Source organism: Cyanistes caeruleus, chromosome 2, assembly GCF_971803275.1.
Source record: "Cyanistes caeruleus chromosome 2, bCyaCae1.hap1.1, whole genome shotgun sequence".
Lineage (NCBI taxonomy): Eukaryota > Metazoa > Chordata > Aves > Passeriformes > Paridae > Cyanistes > Cyanistes caeruleus.
The window spans coordinates 64,377,537-64,399,338 of NC_141702.1; the positions used below are offsets into that span (position 1 = coordinate 64,377,537).

The 21,802-nt window shown below is 38.9% G+C and overlaps 1 protein-coding gene and 1 long non-coding RNA gene across 51 annotated transcripts in view; one reads left to right on the plus strand and one right to left on the minus strand.

Annotated features, from left to right (window-relative positions):
- BCLAF1 (BCL2 associated transcription factor 1) overlaps nucleotides 1-21,802 on the plus strand; it is a 24,946-nt gene continuing 3,144 nt past the window's right edge. For 2 of the 50 annotated variants that reach the window (XR_015283308.1, XR_015283316.1), the window contains exons 1-12: nucleotides 1-431; nucleotides 5,535-5,673; nucleotides 6,717-6,790; nucleotides 8,717-8,840; nucleotides 9,701-10,606; nucleotides 12,015-12,686; nucleotides 12,799-12,968; nucleotides 15,637-15,742; nucleotides 16,642-16,726; nucleotides 17,413-17,588; nucleotides 17,722-17,887; nucleotides 18,725-18,905. Coding sequence is in view for 40 of the 50 variants with exons in the window: in XM_086877504.1 (XP_086733630.1) it covers nucleotides 8,737-8,840; nucleotides 9,701-10,606; nucleotides 12,015-12,686; nucleotides 12,799-12,968; nucleotides 15,637-15,742; nucleotides 16,642-16,726; nucleotides 17,413-17,588; nucleotides 18,725-18,905 (2,400 nt within the window). In the remaining 10 variants the exon portion in view is untranslated. Of the gene's footprint in view, nucleotides 765-5,534; nucleotides 5,674-6,716; nucleotides 6,791-7,760; nucleotides 7,849-8,716; nucleotides 8,841-9,700; nucleotides 10,607-12,014; nucleotides 12,687-12,798; nucleotides 12,969-15,636; nucleotides 15,743-16,641; nucleotides 16,727-17,412; nucleotides 17,589-17,721; nucleotides 17,888-18,724; nucleotides 18,906-21,802 lie in introns of all 50 variants that reach the window. The other 48 variants (XM_086877506.1, XM_086877518.1, XM_086877529.1 and 45 more) reach the window with 37 other exon arrangements.
- LOC147654872 (uncharacterized) overlaps nucleotides 18,684-21,802 on the minus strand; it is a 9,966-nt gene continuing 6,847 nt past the window's right edge. The window contains exon 2 of the long non-coding RNA XR_015283318.1: nucleotides 18,684-18,958. This is a non-coding gene — a long non-coding RNA (uncharacterized LOC147654872). The remainder of the gene's footprint in view (nucleotides 18,959-21,802) is intronic.

Genomic DNA, 21,802 nt, shown 5'->3' on the forward strand with positions numbered 1-21,802 from the left:
AGGTAACCAGGCAACGGCCGAGGGGACCCTGCGCTCTCGTCTCCCTTCCGGGAATGAGAGAATACAAGGCGACAGCTTCTGGCTGCGGCGGTGCGGGGGGAGCCGGGGGCCGTGGCGGGCGATACACAGAGCCCCCAGGCGCGGGGCAGGGACACAGCCCGACGGGGGCGGGCGGCCGCCAGCCGCCATCTTGCTCGCGGACGGGTACCCGAAACCAAGATGGCGCTGAGGCGTTGAGCGCGGGGCTGGCGCTTCCCCGCCCAGAGCGGAAGTGACGCTTCGGCAGCGGCGGCGGCAGCCCCCCGCGCCCCCCACCCCCCCGGTGGTTTTTGCTTTTCCCCGCGGGATTCACGTCTCTTCCTCCGGCGAGACGGAAAATGGCCGCCCGGTTGCCATAAGGGAGCGGGGCCGCCGGGAGTTCCGCCCGCCAGGTGAGGGAAGGGCGGAGGTAGAGGTGCTGCGTGGAGGTTTGGCGGGGCGGTGGTCCCTGGTTTGGGGGAACATGGCGGGGGGAGCCTGAGGGGGAGCAGTCCGGCCCCGCCCCCTCGAGCGCGCCGTGCTCGCGCGCCGCGCCGTCCCGCCTTCCCCCGCCGCGTGACCTCGGCGCTTCGCAGCCATTATCCCGATTATCCCGATTATCCCGCGCCAGCGTCGGGAACGGGACAGGAACGGGCGGTCGCCGTCACCGCCCTGACGCGGGCCACCGCTTCCCGCGGGAGCCGGACCCAGCCGGTGCCGTTCCGCTCTGCGCCCGGGAAGCGAAGGTAGAAGAGGAAGGGGCGGTGGGAGGTGGCAGCGGAGCTTCCTTGGAGCTGTTCCGCGGCTCCTGGAAGCCTGGCGGGATGGGGGAGTGTGGGGAATGGGCGGCCGGCCAGCCCCGTTGGGATTTCGCCCCGGGTGCGTGGCCTTTTGCTTTGGGCCTCCCTGAGGGAGGCAGAAAGGCCCGAGGGGATGTGTCTGTACAACGCTGGTTACAGGAATGGTAAATTTCCCCGTTATCCTTGTGGGTGTGACACCGACGAGGGAAACAGTGCCGGAGAGAAAGGATGCCTCCCGATATTGGATCAGCCTTTACGGTCGTTGGAGGAACTTCCCTTCGGGCATGGCTGTGGTTCAGGCGCCTGTGCCTCAAGTACCCCACGCCTCTCTGCGCCTTTCCTGCCCTGATTGCAGATGCCCGCAAAACCCCGTGAGGGGCCGTAATGGGTTTTATACCCCTTTCTGAAAGGGGCTATTGTGTTCGCAGTCTTTATTATACTGTACTATGCAACCATTTCGGCATCATTCCCGTTATTTCCTCTTCGCTTTGTAAATCCCCTACGTTTTGCCTTTAATTCTATGAAAATCAGGTTCTTGCTTTGTGCGTCATGTTGATCCCTTACAAAGTCAGTACAACCCATCACTTGTTCATCTCGGAGATCAAAGTTTTGTCCTCAAAGGAACAGTTAAATTTTACTACAGAAGGACGTGAGGACATGCAAAACAAAGGTGCTCTTGACTCTTGGAGTAGTCACTGCTTTAGCAATGCAAATGTATAAAAATATCACTTAGATTAGTTGTTCTTGGTGTGGGAGGGATTGGTTAAACAGCGTGGAGTTGCAGGAAAATGCTGTCTAGCTGCTTTTCTCCTCCCTCCTTCTCGTCCTCCTCTCTGATAATCATGTTGTTTTGGACAAAAGTGGAAAAAATGAGGACGGGGTAAAGGCTCTGGCACTGAGGTATCCTGCAGGCATGCATCTTGTGGCAGGGAGAGTAAGAATTGCATCCTCCCACTCGTCGCTTTTGATGTTGAGTGACAGGCTGTGCTGAATGGCCAGACGAGGTTCGGGGTGTTACATATATCCATCCGTACTTGAGCTGGGGTGCCTCTCTCCTGAGCAAGGCTTTAGCAGGCAAGCCTGTGTGGAGTAACTTTTCAGGTGAGGCCTGTGGCTGACAGAATCCTGGGGGCAGGGGTAGGAGAATGTACCATGAAGAAGGGCCTGTTGGCACCGAGAATGCAGAAAGCTTGAATTGGTCGTAGGAATCTAGAAAAAAATGAGCAGGGAGCTATTTGGAGCTAGGGTGTATATATTTGGATGGATTATATTCAGGCTGGTTGTGAAGGAGAGATAATGCTCTAGGGGTTGTGGAATCCCAAAGAACATTTGAGGTTTGTTTACAGGTAGGGGAGGCAGGTGAAGAAAGCTACTGAACTGCTCTGTTTGTGTGAGAGTTTCTCCCAAAGGTATTCTGAAAAACAGCATTCCTTGCTTGTTCATTGTGCTGGCATTGGCCTCGTGCAGCTTTGTAGCAAATGGGATTTGGAAGGTGATGTGCCTGAAAAGGCAGCTTTTGTCCAGAGTAGTTTTCTTATAGATCACTGATGCAGCCCACCAAGCATCTCTGAGGATGTCAGACTCGGAACAAATGAGGGCAGGAAGATTGCCTTTTCTGCAGCAGCAATTCCTGTAGTTTATAGCAGAGATTGGGGAAATCACGGTTTAAGGGCGTATGAAAACATGGTGTGTAAAACACAGGCACAAAAATAACAAAGCTTGTCCCAGCCAATATGTGTCCAAAAGCATGCTAATTCCTTTTTGTGTATGGACACATTTCTCAGTCACTTTGGTTTCTTTGTTTTCTTAGTTAGAGGAGAAACATGGTTTTGTTTGCCAATAGTATTACATAAAAGACAGCTAACAATCATATGATGGTTTTGCAGAGGTGATTTTGCTGTTACTAGGATGCAGGTTTTTGACTTAATTTACAAATATTTTGTGTTATTTTTTGTGTAGAAATAAATCAACTTGGGGGGGGGGGGAATAGGCCTTTGTATGTTTTACTGATTCCATTATATTTTCTGAATATGAAATGGGGGAAATAATGCTTCCCACCTCTTATTTGTACATAATGAGATAGGGTAAATTTGCCGTGGGATTTTAGTATTTGTAGGAATGCAAGTCACCAATGATCCCAGTAGGATGGGTTTGAGTGATTATGAAATGCATTCTATTCTTATGTGTGGTGTGCCACTGCCACAATTGTGGACATTAAAAAAAAAGGAGGGGGGAGGTAGAGAGTGGATAGGAAAGCACAGCAGATGTGCAAGCACTGAATAGATGACTTACAGTGCTGTCTCATTAAGACTGACTTGCTTTATTTCAGTGTGTGTATTATGAGAAACTTAAAAATTCTGTGGAATCTAATGAAGACTGTCCTGTCCCCTTTTGTGTTGTCATGGTTGTATAATCGTCCGGTCTTTTGAAGCCTGAATCTCTGAATGAAAATGCATTTTGGCAGCAGCTTGTGAATTACTTAAACAAGATTTTGATTTAAATCTACCTGACAGCTCTCAAGTAATGTTTAAGCAAGAGAAATACAGACTACTAATTAGCTATAAATGAAGGGTAGCTAATAATGGATCCAAGATGAAGCAGTGCTTTGCTAGTATAAGTGGGTATAACTGTCCTAAAGTATCTTCAACTTACATGTGATGTATAACTTGTAAAACGGCTTAACAGATGTGTTGTATCTGCAGCCTGTGTACTCTGAGAAAACTCCAACATCAGTGGTGTACTGAAGACTCCTAAATATACTATATAAAAGGAATTGGATACCATTTTCCTCGTCCTTTTAATTTTTTATTAAACATAGCAAATGCTGATAGTGTCACTTAATTCCTTCTTACTGTGTTGCTTGTGGTGGGATAAACCTGATTCTGTTGTGTGTCTTGTTTTTGCTTCACGGTTGCACTTGCTGGCTGGGATTGATTGAAGATACCCAAAGATCCTGTTGTTTTTTTTTGGTTAAGAAACTTTTCTGAATATGATTCAATAACAAAGCAAATTTTCAGAAAACATTGTGGTTTTTGTGTTAAGTCTTGGTTGTTTGGGTGTGTTTGGTTTTGGTAATTTTGACTTTATATGTGTGTGTTTATTTTGGTGGGGTTTTTTTTTTTGTTTTTTTTTTTTATTCTTAAAGCTGCTTGCAAGTGTAGTTAAAAAGCCTAAATACCACCAAGTTTGTTGCTTCTGAAGGCTATGCCAAGCTGTTTTCAGGGCCGCTTGAAGTTTGTGGTGCTGCCAAAAGAAGCAGTCTTGCCCGGCTGCTATTTCAATTTCCCTGTGTTGGCCCAAGTGTTTGTGGGCTGTGTAATGAACCATACAAAAAAAAAGTTGTATTGAAATTGATCCAGTATGTGGGTGCAGAAATACTTAGACTGGCATAGGAGAGCTCATCAGGAATATGAGGGAACACAGGCTAGGAGAGATGGGACTGTTTCCTTAAACTAGCAGAGCCACTTTATTCTGTGGTGGTGCTGCAGCAGCTTCCTTTGTAAAATCCAGATTTTTTAACATGGCAATGAAATGGTTGAGAGCCAGGCATCTCCTTTCAATTCTTTAGGTGGAAAGCGAGACAAAAAGAAGCTTGAGTGGAAAAGAAGTGCATGGATTAGAGCCCTGGTGTTTCAGGCATAGACTATGTTCCTAGCAGTCATGGTCCTCTCTTAGAAATGCTGGGTGATAGTGATGACACCTTGTGTCACGCTGATGCACACCTTTGGTTGACTCTGGGTCTCTTCAGAGAGAGCAACAAATGGTGCTTAGGACCTCTTTTTCATTGCCCTTCACTGTGCCCTTACTTGACCTGGTGTAGCCACTCCAGCCTGGCCCTGAGCAGGAAGAGGCTGTGGGTGATTTAATTTGCTGCTTTGAACCAGGATGTTGTAGCTGTGGTGCTCTGAGGAATGGGTACTTTTTCTGTGAAGGTGTGGAGCATATAGGAGCTGACTGTCACAGACAGCTGCTTTCCTACATACTCTTGCTACTATACTACCACAGTTCTTTTCTTAATTAGCTTTAATAAAGGTTAATACAATTTTAGATTGTTGCATATTGTGAGACTGTTTACACAGAGCAAAAAAAACACCTCAGCTACGTAGTCCTTTCACTTCTGTTCCTAAGTATGTGTGTTGTTTGGATAAGTGGATCTTGTGTGTCAGGGTTTTACCTATTACAATTAAATGGAAACAAAAGCTGCAAATAGTTTAATGTTTTTTATTCAGTAGTTCAGGTTTTTTATTCAAAGTTCTTCTTTTAAAAAACATTATATCTGTACTCTTCTTAAGAAACTTAAATGGGGAAAGGGTAGCAGGTATGTTTTAGCTGCCAGGGTTGGGTGTGGTATAGCTAATGCGTTGTTTAAAAACAGAGAAGTGTGGCTACTTTTCACCTTTGCCAGTTGCTAAAGATTTCTAAGACTGCAGAACTGACTACCAGAGTTTGAGTTACAGTAATTTAAGATCTTGCCTTCTATTTAGAGGTTTTAAAAGTGAAGTAACTATCTTGTTCTATATCCCCAGGGTCTAAAGAGTTGTCTAAATTAGGATTTGGGATTTCAGCTAACACCAGTTTAAGTTAGAAATATTGATTATTTAAGTATTCATTTAAAATCTCAGCCTGAACTTGAAGTTTGTATTGCTTTTTCTGTACTAGACTTCTGAATGCCTTCGTTACCCTTTACTGGCTAATACCATCTCGCCTTTTGTCTAGACAAAATCTGAAATGGTCCGATACACTACTGTGCTCCTTCGGAGACTCATGCTTGCTGATGATGAGAAGTAAAAACTTAATCTTAATAAGGCATATATTTTGTAGAAATTGGAAATATCTTGGTCACTACTAGTGAATGGTAAGTGGACTTCTGAAAGCAGTGTTTATGAACACAAATGCTACATTTCTTCTTTTAGATGAAGAAAGCACCTATGAACAGGTGTGGAAGTGTCCTTTAGGAGCAGTCAATGTCTTATGCCTTTGGATTTAATTAATTGAATTGTTGAGCTGCAGAATTTCTGGAGATCCAGCCTGTCTGTAGTGAACTGGGATAAAACTCTTTTGTTGTTTGAGTGGAATTGAAAAGTGTGCTTAATGTTGAGTCAGACTACAAATGTACATAGTCTTAAGGCTTGGAGGTAATTGAAAACTGAGGCCAGTAAAAAATTCATACATTTGACTGTTTTTGTTATTATAGTTATGCTTCCTTTCTGCATAACTGTAACAGAGCTTGTTCTTGAAGATGTTGGCTCTTTAGGTGTAATCATATGTGTATGCATTTTAAATAAGAAGTTCTACTAGAGTAACACTTCTGTAAATATTGCAAGAGAAACCTAAAGATAAGGCATTCACCTTTGGCCTGAGTTCTCATCCTCATTTTTTTTTTTTTTTCCACTAAGATAGGTCTACTGAAGTGCAGAGCTGTGTGCTAGAGCTAAAACTGGTCTAACAGCTCGCCACTGTCCTTTCTGCCTCCCTCTTTCTGGTTTCATGCTGTTATTTGCTCCATAATCCAGCTCAGTTTGGCCCTTCATTAAGCCACTTGGATAACCTAGTTAAATTAAAGTGGTTTCTAGGTGTGAAGAGCTGGTCACTGGAGGACCTGAAGGCTGTTAGGGCTGCTGTGAAGATGAGGATAATGCGTTACACAGCCCTGTTACCAGGGCTGAGGAAGGAGTGGTCATGTATGGAAAGGAAGTAGGATTTGCCACTTGGCAGTGGCTGGCTCTTGAGCAGCTCTGGTCTTAGTGTGCAGCAGCACTGAGTCCAAGGGTAAATTTGCTATTTCTTATGTGTTGTCTTTTCGTGAGAAGCAGATTAATGTTTGAACATGTTTAAGCAAAAAGGTGCTGCCTTTTAGCAAATGTTCGTGTCTTTGACAGTCTCATTTTTGTTCTATAGGGATCAGTATTGCTGAAAGCACTAATACAGAGTTTTGAAATAATTTCTTCATTGGCATCAACTAACAGTTTGAGGTAAGTTTAGCTTCAGTCCTTTTTAAATATTCTGATTGAACTCAGCTATCGAAAACTAAATCTATTTCTGCTTTCCTAAATTTTATGCTTGCAGTAAGACGCTACACTATATAAAATTGTCTTGTAAACATCGACTGTACTTGTCATACATATAATGCAAATAATTAAAAGCTGAGATTGAGTTATATTATAAACATTGTGCATCTGATATTTGGTTTAATAATTACTTGTAGCAGAAAAAAACCCACCAGGTTTTGTTTTCTGTCACTCTTGGAAAATTTGCAGGTCTTAAACAGTTTTAAGTGTTGTGAGTATTGTTCTTAAGAGATTACAAGCCGTTTTCTGTAAGTTTAATTGAGTTCAATGAATTAAAAAATATCTTCAGAGTATAGGTTCTGCAAATTTTCTTTTTAGTGAAAGGAGCCAATAAAAAAGAGCATTCAACATACTCTTCTTCGCCAAGGTAAACAGTTTTTTCTGAGTTATGTGGAAGGCTGGTTTGAGTTCAGTTTTTTCTAGGGTAGTTTCAGATGAGGTTACATCTCTTAGGCCATGCAAACTCATGTGAGGAAAGTTATGTGGGGTAGGAGGAACCAGTTGATCAGAGAAAAGTTGGTCTGCTTATCTATTTTAGGTTCTCTTAGACATGTGTAAAGTCTCTGTAATTTTGTTAACTTGAAGTTGAACTCCAATGTTGTTTTTGTCTTTACATAATTGAAATACCTCCCAGGTAACAAGAAAGATTATAAAAGAAAGTGCTTGTTGTCTTTAGCTAGAATTTTTGATACAGTAGTTTATGGTTTAAAGCCTGTTTGTAATATAAGAAGTGTTTGTTTTTTCCATTTCTATTTTAATTATTATTAAAAAAATGATAATTGAGCCTTGAGATAGGCCTGAAAATGTATAGTTACTTGTTCATAGCTTGTATTCAGGTTGTCTAATGTGACGCTTTTTTTTTTTTTTTTTAAAGCTGGGCAATTTCAAAAGAAAATGGTAATGGGTCAAAGTTTTTATTAATTAAATTGGGGATTTTTAGCCACTGATCCGAAAAGGAAAAGGTGTGTATTTTTTATGGTTAGCACTAATTCCTAATATATATTAGGACTGTACATAAGAAGAAATGATAGTTTATTATGAATTACTTTCTTTAGTTCTCATTGATTTATAATCAGTTGTAGTTTTCATAGCTTAATTTGTGCTGAAGTGTGTTGAATCTTGTTGCAAGCCATATTGTTTAACTAATTGTTAAAATCTTTAAGTTAGCCGTGCATTTTACATGCAGGTTAAAAAGCAAAGATAATCTAAAAAGATGCAGGGTGGGCATCTTGAGCAGTGGAAGTTCAGGTCAGAGTGATGAGCTTTAGTACATGTGGTTAAGAGAAATAATGCCTGTGGGTCAAACTAACAACTGCTGGACCAAGTACTTGAGGGCTTTTTCTTTGCTCACGTAAAAGGTGCATTGTAGAGGACTGTAAACTCCTTGTGGAGAACAGTGCATGGGAAGTGCAAGGGAACTACTAACTGCACAATAGCTAGACTTTTGTTACAATATATTAAGATGTCCAGAGTTAAATTATTCTTGCCTTGATTTGCAGAAATGTTTCGTTTTCTGCTGTTTCCTCTCTCCTGCAGGATCTGTGTGAACTTGAATCTGGAAAAAACCTTTTCCTGTTGCACTTTATGCTTTCAGAGAAAGTGCGTGCACTGCAGCAATATTAAATTCTTTAAAATGTGATTAAACTTTTAATTTACTAATAAATGTACTTACATGGTATCCAAAGCTCTTTTGTTTAGGAAATCTATACAACTTTCTAATAGTGTCATTTTAGTAGATGCAAATTTTATTCATTTGTGTCATCTACATGGATGCTAAATGGTTGCTTCCATTTTTTTTCCCCTCCTCTCGTTACTTTTTCTTTTGGGAAGGAATAGATCTACTGGCAAAAATGGGTCGATCTAATTCTAGATCGCATTCGTCAAGATCGAAGTCCAGATCTCAGTCCAGCTCTAGGTCAAGATCCAGATCACATTCAAGAAAAAAGAGATACAGGTAAGTATCTCTTTTTGTTGGTGTTTTACTGTATAGAAAGGTGATTCGGTATATTAGTTTCTGTCCGGAAAATGTTTTTTGCTTGCATGATGCCGTGGCAGAAGTGAGCATGGGATCCTATTTTATTTTAGACAGTAAGCGAGCTATGCTTTTAGTGTAAATTCTGTTTAATATTTTTTTCCCTTTTCCTGTGCCTCAAGATAACTTCTGAATACTAATGGTTCTTCATGATTTCTGGCCCATTTGATTTTGCTCTTCCCCTTTACATGATTTTTTCTTCATCCAGTCTCTTTTCCTGCAATTTGTTACTTCTCATTAAGCTTTTTGTATCTGAAGTGACTGAAAACTTCAGTAGATAAGCTTTGCTGTATCTTGTCTTCTCAGTTGCCTCCAGTGTTTTCCTCACCTTACTTATTAGCGGACATTACCATCTCCCATAAAAGGAAGTGTGTCAGTTGAATGTTTACTGCCTCAGCTGCTGCCATCCACAGGCTGGTGTATTAGACTGGGGGTCATGTCACTCCCTGTTCCAGGCTGTGAACTGTGGTGGCTGAGAAACTGAATGCCATGCTCCAGAGTGGTGTTAATCTCTAATAAAGTGGCTGGGGAGGCCACTGAGGCTGGTAGTGCCTTAAGCATGTGATGCCAAGTTTCACATTCCTTAGCCATATAGATGTGTTTATTAAAATTAATATATTACAGAAGTAATAAATAGAGATTATAGAAGTTACTTTAAGACCAGGAGTCTGCATCCTTTACCATTCTGACTGCTTTTTGAGAAATCTGGCATTTTGTGTCAAGGCATTTTTTTTCCCAAATTTTCCAGTTGTTAAATGTTAATGCTTGTTTTTAAATTTTAGTTCTAGGTCTCGGTCAAGGACGTATTCCCGATCTCGGAGCAGAGATCGTGTTTATTCTAGAGATTATCGCAGAGATTACAGAAATAATAGAGGAATGAGACGTCCCTATGGTTACAGAGGAAGAGGTAGAGGGTATTATCAAGGAGGAGGTGGTAGATACCATCGTGGAGGTTACAGGCCTGTCTGGAACCGAAGACACTCCAGAAGCCCTAGGCGTGGCCGCTCACGTTCCAGAAGTCCAAAACGAAGGTCTGTGTCTTCCCAGAGGTCCCGGAGCAGGTCTCGTCGATCTTACAGATCTTCCAGGTCCCCGAGGTCCTCTTCATCTCGTTCTTCATCCCCATACAGCAAATCACCCGTCTCTTCCAAAAGACGCGCATCTCTGGAAAAGCAGGCAAAGAAAACTGAAGGGGCTCCTTTGCAAGACAGTCCCTTGAAAAATAAATCACAAGATGAACAGAAAGATACATTTGAACATGACCCATCAGAGTCTCTTGACGATTTTAACAAATCATCAGCAGCTTCTGGCGACATTTGGCCTGGCCTTTCAGCGTATGATAACAGTCCAAGGTCACCCCATAGTCCTTCTATTGCCACCCCACCTAGTCAGAGCTCATCTTGCTCTGATGCCCCTCTGCTTAGCACAGCCCACTCAGCAAAGGACACACCTCAGCATTCCCATTCCATTCAGCATAGTCCTGAGAGATCTGGCTCTGGTTCTCTTGGAAATGGTTCTAGCCGCTATAGTCCTTCTCAGAATAGCCCATTGCATCATGTCCCTTCAAGGAGAAGCCCTGCAAAGACAATCCCATCACAGAGTGCCCCCCGTGAGGAGGCTCGAGTGCGGTCGTTTTATCCTGAGGGCGGTGAACAGGAAACTGCAAAAGGTGGAAAGTTTATGAAAAGGTGAGAACCAAGTTAAAAGCCTACTGTTGCCTCTTTAAAATATTGTTAAGCATTTTGTTAAGATCATTACCATTACCTTGGAAAATGCATTATGGAACGCTAGTAATACTAGTCTGGTTGGGGTTGAGCTTGAGAGATATGAGTACCTTTTCCTGTTAGGCAAGCCCTGGAATGTTGGGTAGTAGAGATAGGAACATGTATCCTGGAGGAAGAATTGGTTTGCACTTTTCCTCTATGGTTTATTTTCTTGTACTCAGTTTTTTACTATTAAGAAAAATCTTAATGCATAAGACTTGCTAGCATAATAGTGAACTCTGTTCAGATATTTCAAAATTTGAATGCTTTGTGTAGTTGTAAATGCAAATATTCTGGAAGTCTAAAAATGTTGATGTCGGCAATAATTTCTTTGTGTTGACATAAACAGCATCAATTGCTAATTGTGTAGTGCAATAGGAAAACTTCAATGTCTTGAATTGCATTATTTATCAAAGAGGGTAGGTGTTGGTATTCTAGGAGTATAATGCTGTTGATGTGAAGGACTTCTGGTGTATATATTCCAATGCATATAAAATTCTTCAATTTGTTCTTCAAAACTTTGACACAGTAGTAATTTTTTAAAAGTTGTGAAAGTCTACTGGCATTAGACTGTTCCTTTCTAATGTGACTGGTGTTTCAGTAGATTTCTTAAAAAATGAGTTAGAAAAGTTGTGACTATGCTCTATATAGGCTTGATTGTAAGCTTTTAAATTAATTTGTTTAGTCAGTGATTTATTATGTAAAACAATTACTGCTTAGGGGATCAAAAATGCAACTTCTCTTGGATTAGGTGTGTTGGAGTTGGATGTATTAGAACCTGTGTGAACATAGCATACATATGAGGCAGTGGTTGAAATAATTAATTAGTGTGTTTCTGTGTTTAGGAGAGCTGCCTTCTAAAGATTCCCTGCTTGTACACAATATAGTGAATACACTAAACCTATGTCAGATTGTGGAATTATCTTAGTAATGTGCAGGATCTTGAAAATAATTCACTTTTTTTATGCTACTACTTCAACTCTTTCAGTAAAAGAAGTGCAAAAATGAATTGCGGTCTGAATTTTCAAACCATGTGAATTTGATGGAAAAAATTACTTGTGTAAGAGAATGTGAAACTGGGCACTGATTAAGAAAACAAGCAAGTAAATTTCTAGGCATTCTACAGAAAGGCATTTTTCAGATGCCTCCATTAGTGCATAAATGACAGTAGATACAGTGTTAATGGTGTGTCAGGCATTGCATGCTAAAGTTAATTGCTCAGGGGAATGTATTTTCATCTTCTTCTTGGTGTGGAATTGACACGAAAGAGGAATGCAAGTGAACTGGAATGAATGCAATCCAGAGTTACCAGTCTCTTCTTTGCTATCCACAGGTACACAGATGAAGAGTCTAGAGTATACCTGCTTGATAGGGGTAATACCAGGGAGAAGGAGGCCCAGAAGGAGAGAGGATCAGAAAAAGGGAGGACAGAGGGAGAAAGGGAATGGGAGGAACAGGAAACTTTAGATTTTTTCGTTGATAAAGAGACTGGGAAAGAAAAGTTTAATGACTCTGAAGGGGAGGACACAGAGGAGACAGAGGATTACAGACAGTTCAGAAAATCTGTCCTGGCAGATCAGGGTAAAAGTTTTCCTACTGCATCTCACCGGAATGCTGAGGAGGAAGGAACCAAATACAAATCTAAAATATCAATCAAGGGCAATAGAGAGAGCGATGGATTTAGAGATGAGAAAAGTTATAAGCTTAAAGAGACTGGCTATGTAGTGGAAAGGCCTAGTGCAACAAAAGATAAGCACAAGGAAGAAGACAAGAGTTCTGAGAGACTAATGATGAAGAAAGAAACTCAGTCACCTGAGCAGGTAAAGTCTGAAAAGCTCAAAGAACTCTTTGATTACAGTCCTCCTCTACACAAGAATCTGGATGCGAGAGAAAAATCCACCTTCAGAGAGGAGAGCCCACTTAGGATCAAAATGATAGCCAGTGACTCCCATCGTCCTGAAGTTAAACTCAAAATGGCACCAGTACCTCTTGATGATTCCAATAGGTAAATTATTCCACTTTACAGTGTGGTTCTCCACCTGCTTGCAGTGTTGTTCGTATTTATTTAAACGAGTGGTTTCTTTTTGTGTGTCTCTTTTGTTGTTGATGCATTTTAGACCTGCTTCCTTGACTAAAGACAGGCTGCTTGCTAGCACACTTGTCCATTCCGTCAAGAAGGAGCAAGAGTTCCGATCCATCTTTGACCACATTAAGTTACCGCAGGCCAGCAAAAGCACATCAGAGTCATTTATTCAGCACATTGTGTCCTTGGTTCACCATGTCAAAGGTATGTATTTAGTTTATTGTACCAGATACGTGTCTGACAAATTCATTTAAGCCTATTGCTGTTTCTAGTACTGGAAGATTTCAGGCCTCTTCTAATGCTGTGATTTAGCCAGACTTTTTTCCTGTTGAGGTATGCATGAAAATAATTAGAAAAATCATAGCCACAGAAACTAGGCCAAAAAAGAACCCCCAAGCAGTGTAGAGTGCAATATCAGATATTCTGTTTCTGGATAAATTTTTGAGTTCAGGTACCATAGAAAGTTTGAATTTTTGCAGTCAAGTTTCAACACACTGCACTGGTCAGTTTTTCTAATTTTATTTTAATGAGTCTAACATACAATTTTATATTAAATGTTGCGCTGTGGGTTGACAGATGTCTTTGGACTGTAAATGCAATGGCATTCCTTTTGGAGCACCCTAGCGGTCATTTCCAGATTCTTATTAGAAGGGTTTGAATGTTGGTTTTTTTTTCTCAGATTTAAGAAAAATTGTATTTTAAATAGTAGTAAAGTTCATGGTGATAATATGTTTTATTCCTATATGACAACATTTTCAGGAATTTCACTTATAGAAACTTGGCAGTGGCTAAATAAACCTCCATTAAATGAGTTATACATTAATTATTTTCTGATATAACAGCAGTGGCTATATTCTGTAAAGAAGCACAACAATTCTATAAACCAAGCACAACAAAAGTCCTCCCTCAAAACCACGGAAATCCAAATCTGGACCATCAAAGTAGATATATTTCACTTAGGTCATACATCCTCTGAAGTTTTTTGATGGGAAAATAGATAATTCCTGAAATCCTCTGGGGATGTCTGGAGTGTTCTTTAAATGCTTTTTTTCTATAGCATTTGCTTTATTTCACTGTGGTGTTGTCTTGCTGTTGTGTTAAATTTAACTGAGATAATCCAGAGCTGGTGAAAGTAATTTTGCTGTGTCATCACAGTAAATGGAAAAGTGGAAATGCTTAATTAGGTACCAGTTTAAATGAACCTGTCTGTAAGCATTGTTTTTAAGATTTATTAGCTTCTAAAATTGCTGAGATTTGTGTGCTAAAAATATATGCTGAAGTTCAGTTAAAAATCTTATTCTGTTGGCATAAATCAGATTACTAAGGCCTAATTATTTCCTTTGTATTGAATTACTTACAAAGTAATAGTCAACAATAATGGACTTTGATAATGTACTAGTTAAAAAAAATAAAATGGGATACCTGCTTACTGTATAATGATTTGTTGTGAACTTATCTATTTATTGATACATAAAGAAATGTAAGCCTCAATCCAGTGAGAGCTTGTGTAAATTTTTGCTTATACAGTCCCTATGTAGCTGTAAGTGAAAATACTACTTGCAAAACTCTAATATGTTGATCACAGAATAGACTTTTTCTGTGAATTTTTGTATGTTAAATATCTGGTAAATTTAACAGCCTGTCTGATCAAGTTACTAGAATATGTATTGTCATGATTGTTTTTGAAAGCAGAACATCTCTTTAAGTTTCAGATTTACTGTGGTCTGTGATCAGAATTTTTGTAACTTTTTTGACAAACTGAAGTTATGTTCATTATTGGTGTGATGCGACCAGTCTGAACAGCTCTTTATTAATGTAGAGCTGAAAATGCCCAGTGATGTTTTCTTTTTCATTGTAACTAGGTCCTGGAATGTGTTTTGAAATGGCAAAATCCATGTTACAAAAGTAAAATAGCTGTTGAAAGATACAGATGCCAAACAGGCAAAGTTGAACCTTCTGTCTTCCTGGCAAAAATGGCATAAAAACAGAATTACTAGCTCAAATTCCTGTGTTTGATGGAATTATGATTGAGGCACTACCCTTGTAGTGGCCGTTTCAAGTTTTAATGGTTGGTTATGAGACAAATGCTGGATGCCGGGCGGTAAGTTGATACAGATGTATGTTGACCTGTTAAGCAGATAGCTTGCTTCATATGTAACATTTCATAGCTCATGACTTTATGTATTTCTATATTACATTTAAACACATTTGTTGAGCTGGTTTAAAAACGGAGTTTTGCTGTGGGTAATATAACTGTCTCTGAAGGAAAGAGAAAATTTGTCAGGGAAGTTGTCAAGTTTGCCAAGATGCCAGATGCTTAAATGAGTTTATTTACGCATAGGTGTGTTAATTGTATCGTTTTTCATCACCCAAGCAAGAAATTGTATTCCTTTAAGGAAAGGCTTGTTAGGTCATTAATGTAGTTACTGAGGCGTACATTACTTAAATGTTTTCACTAATTCTTACTTTAAAGATGAGATGAATGGTAAAGTGTATTTGCTGCAAATATTCATGACTCAAAAGTAATTTCACTTTCTCTTGTGGGCAAAGTATAAAATAATAGTTTAAGGAATTGCTCTTTATCATTATGGGAAAATGTCACTGAAAATGAGCAAACCCAGTCAGTAAATGATGCTTGAATTAGATGTGATACAGTCATGGCATAATAGACTTTCAGTGATGCTATGCAGTGTTATATTGTTTGGGTTAGAAAGTGTGTAAAAATAGGGAAAACGCCACATTTGCTTGTCCTGATAAATTTATTGAAAGTACTGTGGGTTTTGCCTGCTACTTGCCTTTCTGTCAGGAGTAAAATATGTGTCAGTTGAATTAAACTAATGAAACAGTGTTTTTTTTCTATTGTAACCAACAGAGCAATACTTCAAGTCGGCTGGAATGACCCTAAATGAGAGGTTCACTGCGTATCAAAAAGCAAGTGAAGAGCACTGCACCCGACAAAAGAGCCCAGAAATACATAGGTATATGTTAACTGCATATGCAGATACTTTGTGTTTCAAGTAATGTCTTCTAATATTTCTTTGGAGAACCCAAAATACTTTTTCTAATCTGGATGAGGTAATTTGTATAATTACAAAATATATTAAAAAATACCCTCTTCTGTAAAAGGGAGCTCATCAGAGTCAGGTCTGGCTTCATCTGTGGTTTTGTGACAGATGTCTTCTCTACCTCTGTATCTCATTTGGGATATATTTACTTTTCTCACATGCAGTGCTCAAATATTGAGGGGCATATGTCTTGAAGATGAAAAGAAGCCCTGTACATGCATCTTTCTTCTTCAGTGTGAAATGTTCCATCTCATACTACTTTAGTTTTTGTGTGTGTTAATTTACAGCAGTTTTTTGAAAAATCTGAGAATCTAAAAGGTAAGAAGGTAGGCATGCAGATGTAGTGTCTGATCATGTGCTCTAGTTTTATGATGCAGTGTACTATATTTGTGTTGCATGTGAGGATACAATATCTAACTTCACAATTTTTCTTGTTAAGATTTTTTGGCTTTGCAGCAAATTATCGTAGTGCTGATGGTTTCTTGGAGGGGGTGGGCTTTCAACAGGCTACGTATACTGGTCTTTTTGAAATAAATCATTAAAACATATTTTCTGTCTTCGATCTATACTTAAAATGTGAAACATCAGTCTGCCTGTTTTCTGTATTTGTGTTTTTAGCATACTTCACACAGAACAGAGTTACGGTTTTTCATTTTTAGTCTGCTTCTATATTCTGATGGTGAGAATAATGCAAAAAGTTTATTCTGCTGCAAAAATGCCTTGTTTGTCAGTTTTCCATTGAATTGAAATGTCTGAGGCTGTTAATAGTCATGTACATGTATGGCAAGACACTGCTTTTATTTTACATTTAGGAGGATTGACATCTCTCCAAGTACCCTGAGGAAGCATACCCGTTTAACAGGTGAAGAGAGAGTCTTTAAGGAAGAAAGTCAAAAAGTAGGTTCTAAGTAAATGTCTTATCTGTGCTTCTAAACTTTCTAAACTTAGTCTCATTTTAAGTCTCAGATTCATCTCTGGTTTTCCATATGAAAATACAAAAGTTATTTGTGTTTATTGTACCTGGAGTACCTGCATTTAGAATTTTTTTCCTTTGAGTAAAACATGTTACCAAGAAGCTGGTTTATGTAGCATGATTTTGCTATGTTAGTAATATGATATATAAGGTCAAGTCTTCTGCCATGCTTCCTTTCTTCTTGCATGTTTCTTGACCACTGAGCTGCCCAAGGACAAAGAATAGGTTTGGGGCAGAGGGAAGTACCAGGATGGACAGTGAGTAGTGTGGTTGAACTGCAAAGGTGCTTGTGCTCTGTTTAAAAAGAATTCATCAGAAGAAATGAATATTTAATTATCTCCTCAAACCATGTATTGTGGTCTGTATCATGAAAAACTAGGCACCGGTTGGGTTGATGGGAATGCTTGTTTGAAACTGAAATTCTTAGCTGTTCTTTTTTAGATGTAGCCATTGCATGTAAAGGGCAAAGTCAATTTGAGGGCTGAAGTTTGTTGAATAATAGGTAAATTCTGGTTTTTTTATTCTAATTGATGCACAGCTTGCCTTTTCACTGAGATTCTCTTGATGTTTTATTCCAATATTTGGTTGCAAAATATATATTTGTTTACAGGGAGATAAAAAATTAAGGTGTGATTCTGCTGATCTTCGGCATGACATTGACCGGCGTAGAAAAGAACGAAGTAAAGAGCGAGGAGACTCAAAGGGCTCCAGGGAATCCAGTGGGTCAAGAAAGCAGGAGAAAACTCCAAAAGATTACAAGGATTACAAATCTTACAAAGATGACAGGTAAATATTTGAAGTCCCAATAGAGGATTTTAGCTTCTAATTAGCCTTTTGTAATTGTAAGCTTAATTGCTTTCAATTTTCAATGTATAATGGAACATTTAATTTTAAACAATTAAAATTATTTGTTTTACAGCAAATATATATTATCTGTCTTTTACACGGCTTATGGTGGATGAGGACAAAAACTTTGGAATAGCAAGCTAACACTGAAAAAAAAAATGACAAATTAATCTGTCCTATTATCCAGGCTACATCAGGAGGTTGGACTTCAATGCAGTACATTTCTATAAACAGTTTGTGTAAGAACTTTGGTTCGTTATGCTTGATTCCGCACTTTTTCAACTCATAACACCCAGAATATGAGAATTTTACTGATACTTAGGTTTTAACATGGGTGAGAAGGGGAATTTTTTAATTTTTGTCTAAAGCCAGTGGGCTGTTTTAAGAAAAAATGTTAGCATATCTCAGTGGATACTTTGTAGAAGTGGTAAGAGTTACTTCAGGTATGACCTTTCTTTGAATAGAATGCTAAGATCTTGTAAATTGGGTCAAATTAATACCGCTATGGGGTTACTAAAAGTTTTGCTGTAGGATTTTTTTTCCCTGCTTTGTACTGTATATAGAGTGAATTTTTATTTACACTTCCAGTTTCCCATTTACTTTGACTTGGGTATCCACATATTCTTCCACTGGCTAATTTCCCTACAGCCATCTGTGTAGGGAAGCCCATACCATACCTCTCAACAGTGTGCAAACTGAACTGTGTCAAGTTATTGTAAAATTTTACCTTGTGGGTTTTTTCCCCTTCCGTTTTTCTGCCTCAGAAGAAAGGCAGATCTTAAAAGTAACAGCATCTCTTCATGGCATCAAAATCTAGAAAAGTTGTATTTTACAGTTTGCAGACTGCTGCTTTCCAACTCACCAGCAATAATATGCATTTAGTGCACTTAAATGTGTCTGAAGAGGCTGGAAAGTGGAAACATACTTCGCCTTAATATCTCAAATATGTAATGTGTGACTTTATAACCAGAAGGGGGTTAGTTTTTCATAAAATGTAGAGACCCGGTTTAGTATAGCATGTTACAGACTATCTGGTACGTTTAAAATAGCACATAGTATATTTTTTTATTTTTCAGTAAACAAAAAAGAGACCAAGACCGTGCTCGGTCCTCCCCATCTTCCTCCCCATCTTCTTCCTCATCCAGTTCTCGAGAAGAAAAGGATTGCAAGAAAGAAAGAGATGAAGAGTTCAAAACCCACCATGAACAGAAAGAATACTCTGGTTTTGCAGGAGTCAACAGGCCAAGGGGCACCTTTGTAAGTTTTTCCCATATTCTTTCCCCAAATTATGAACACTTCACCGATGGTCACTGTAACAGAGAAAATGAAGGAGTGTTGTAGTGATTCATTGTAGGCTAAACTTGAGGTCTTTATGTGATATTCCGGACCTGAAATACTGAGTCACTGTTTTTTTCCCCAGCACTCCCCAGTAGCAGTTAAATGATATGTAAACATGCGTTAGCATGACATTAGAGATCCTAGCATAAGGATCTGGGGAACAGGATTTCTTGATTATTCCTTGCTCTTCTGTAATAATGTTGTTTCCTAAAAGGATCTGAAAATTCAGTGTTCTGTAAATTTTAAATCTTGGGTCCTGATACTTCTTAGCTCCCCTGCAGCTTCTGTTTTGCCCTCTCATATTGGGTTTGGTTTTGCCCTCTGTGTGTAATGCGTGCAACTTTTTAAATAGAGAATGGCACATAATTAAAAATACATGTCAGCCTTGAACCAGCTGTATTGAGGAAATGGTATACTTGTTATTTTTGCGTTTCTTTGGCTTGGACTAGCCACTGAGCATGAAAGCTCAGAAGGATCTACCTCTGGAATGTATTTAAGCATTGTGATTTGGAAAGTGGCATATTGACCACTACAGTCTTCAGAAAGATCTAAAATTTCACATTCCATGTTAATGTAATTATTGATGTATAATTGGGAAATGTAGAAGCATTTGGAAAAAACTAGGAGTCAGTGAAGGAGGCCTTGAAAAAGATAAAGAGTACTTAAAAACACCATACAACCCAAACAAAAAAAACCCAACAAAACAGTCCACAAATAGACAGCACACACCCACCCCCCAACAACATGGCAAAATAGACTTCCAAACTACAGCTGAACACACAAAAAAGTTCAAGTTCCTTCTAGGTTGGGAAAAACTGTTTTGTATAAGTAGGAGTAATTTCATATTTCAACAATAATTCCTTGATGTAGCCTGTAATTAAGACCAAATAATGCTAAAATGCATGGTTTGGTATAAATACTTAGTCATGCAAAAAGTATGTTTTGAAATACACATAAAGGTATCTGAAATCCAGGTAGCATGTGCCAACACGAGGCTTGAACCTTCCATTTAAAAACTGTAGCTACCTAGAGGAAAATTCAAAGTTCTAAATTTCTAACACTAAAAGTGCATCATTTCCTCCTTTCTTCTTACTTTTTATATAGTTATGCTATGGAACTATGTGGCATAAGTATATAAATCCCTGGATGGTGTAGGCATCAAATATGACTATCAGCACAATTTCTGGCTATATAAAATAATGGCACAAATGAAACAGAAGTTAAACAAAAGAGAGCTTAAAACTCCTTCCCCTCTGAAGGAGTTTCAGTGCAAGAAAACTTGTTAATTCGTTGAAGCCTTCCTGTTTTATAAAACCAGATTGTATGTATTGTAAAAGAGGTGCTACTTTACATGCAATTGAAGTAAATGGGAACTGGAAAGTTAACAGATTTCTACTCACTTAATTGCTAGTGACTGCCTGTTCAGTCTGTGCAGCAGTTACAGGGTAATGCTCCCTAACAACATACATGATCACACACAGGCTTTTGGAACCAAGTGTCTGAGCAGGTGAACCTAAATAGGCCAACTGCTGACTCAGATCTCCTCTTCAGGGATACATCTTGGATGGTATTGAAAAATACAGACCAGGTAGCGTAGGAATGTGTTTGTAAATACAGACAAATAGTGGCTGCATTCCAGTGAATACTGCTTTGCTTCTGGAGTAAACAAAATGCTTTGGTTTTGAATCCTTCTCCTAACAGGAAGCGTTAGAGAATGTAACATCTCCCCTATCCAGCAACCTAATGTTAAATCAGCAGTGATTTTTCACTAACTTTGGCTGATACATAATTCTGTTGGATTCTAGGCTTCCCATACATAAGCATCATGAATAGTTTTAAAATATGGACACAGAAATAAGGATAAGTAGAATTTTTAAATGGCAATGTCATTAGTATCCATATCTGAAAGAATTCTGTGTAGCAGCTCTGTTTCAGATGAGTTCTATATAGAAAAGATATTCTTGTCTTTTTTGCGGTGGTCTTTCAAATAAGCAAGCCCATAAAGGTAATGCTATAGTAGATTTTATGTCCTGTAGTTCTTTACCTGAAAGACAATTTGAGAGGAGGAAGCATTGATAAAATGGTGAGGGACAACTGTAGATGTTTTTCTTAAAGGGAATCTGATCACAGGACTGAACACTAGGAAATGCTGATAACTTCTTTTTTTTCTCTTTTTTTTTAATCCTGTTATAACTCTTTCTACCCCCTGCCCCTCCCCACAAGTTACTGTTTGTTGTGCCCGAATTTTGTAAAGCTGTTGGAAGTAAAGAAAGCATGTCTTGTTTCTTCCTCCCTTGTACAGTTAGTCTATCACTTTCCAAATGACTCTACAAACAATTTTTTGTTTGTGATTATTTTTTTTTTCCTCTAGAGTATTGGATAGGTCTTATGAGCCTTCTACAGATTGTTCTACAGTCTGTTTGACTTGAGAGTAATTTTAAATCTGTCCAGCATAAATTCTGCATTAGAAGTTTCTGAGCTTTGTGGAACTAAGTATGCATAATACTTACCTTTTGAGTTTGTTAATCGTATACATTTTTGTATATAATTAACATTAATAACATTAATAAACATTATATGTTTATGAAACATGCTTATTTTTAACAAATAAATTAGCTTCCAGTCATGTTTTTGTACTTTTACTCTGAAGATATAGTTCTGTGTTTTTAAGTAGGTTACTTGTGGAAATTGTGTTCTATAGTAACTGCAGTCTTTAGCAGTCTTATCTTCCCAAACTAACCTTTCTCCTCCCTTTGGATGAAGAATATAAACTCGTTTAATGTTTTCTACAAACTAAGTATTTACATGCTGAGATA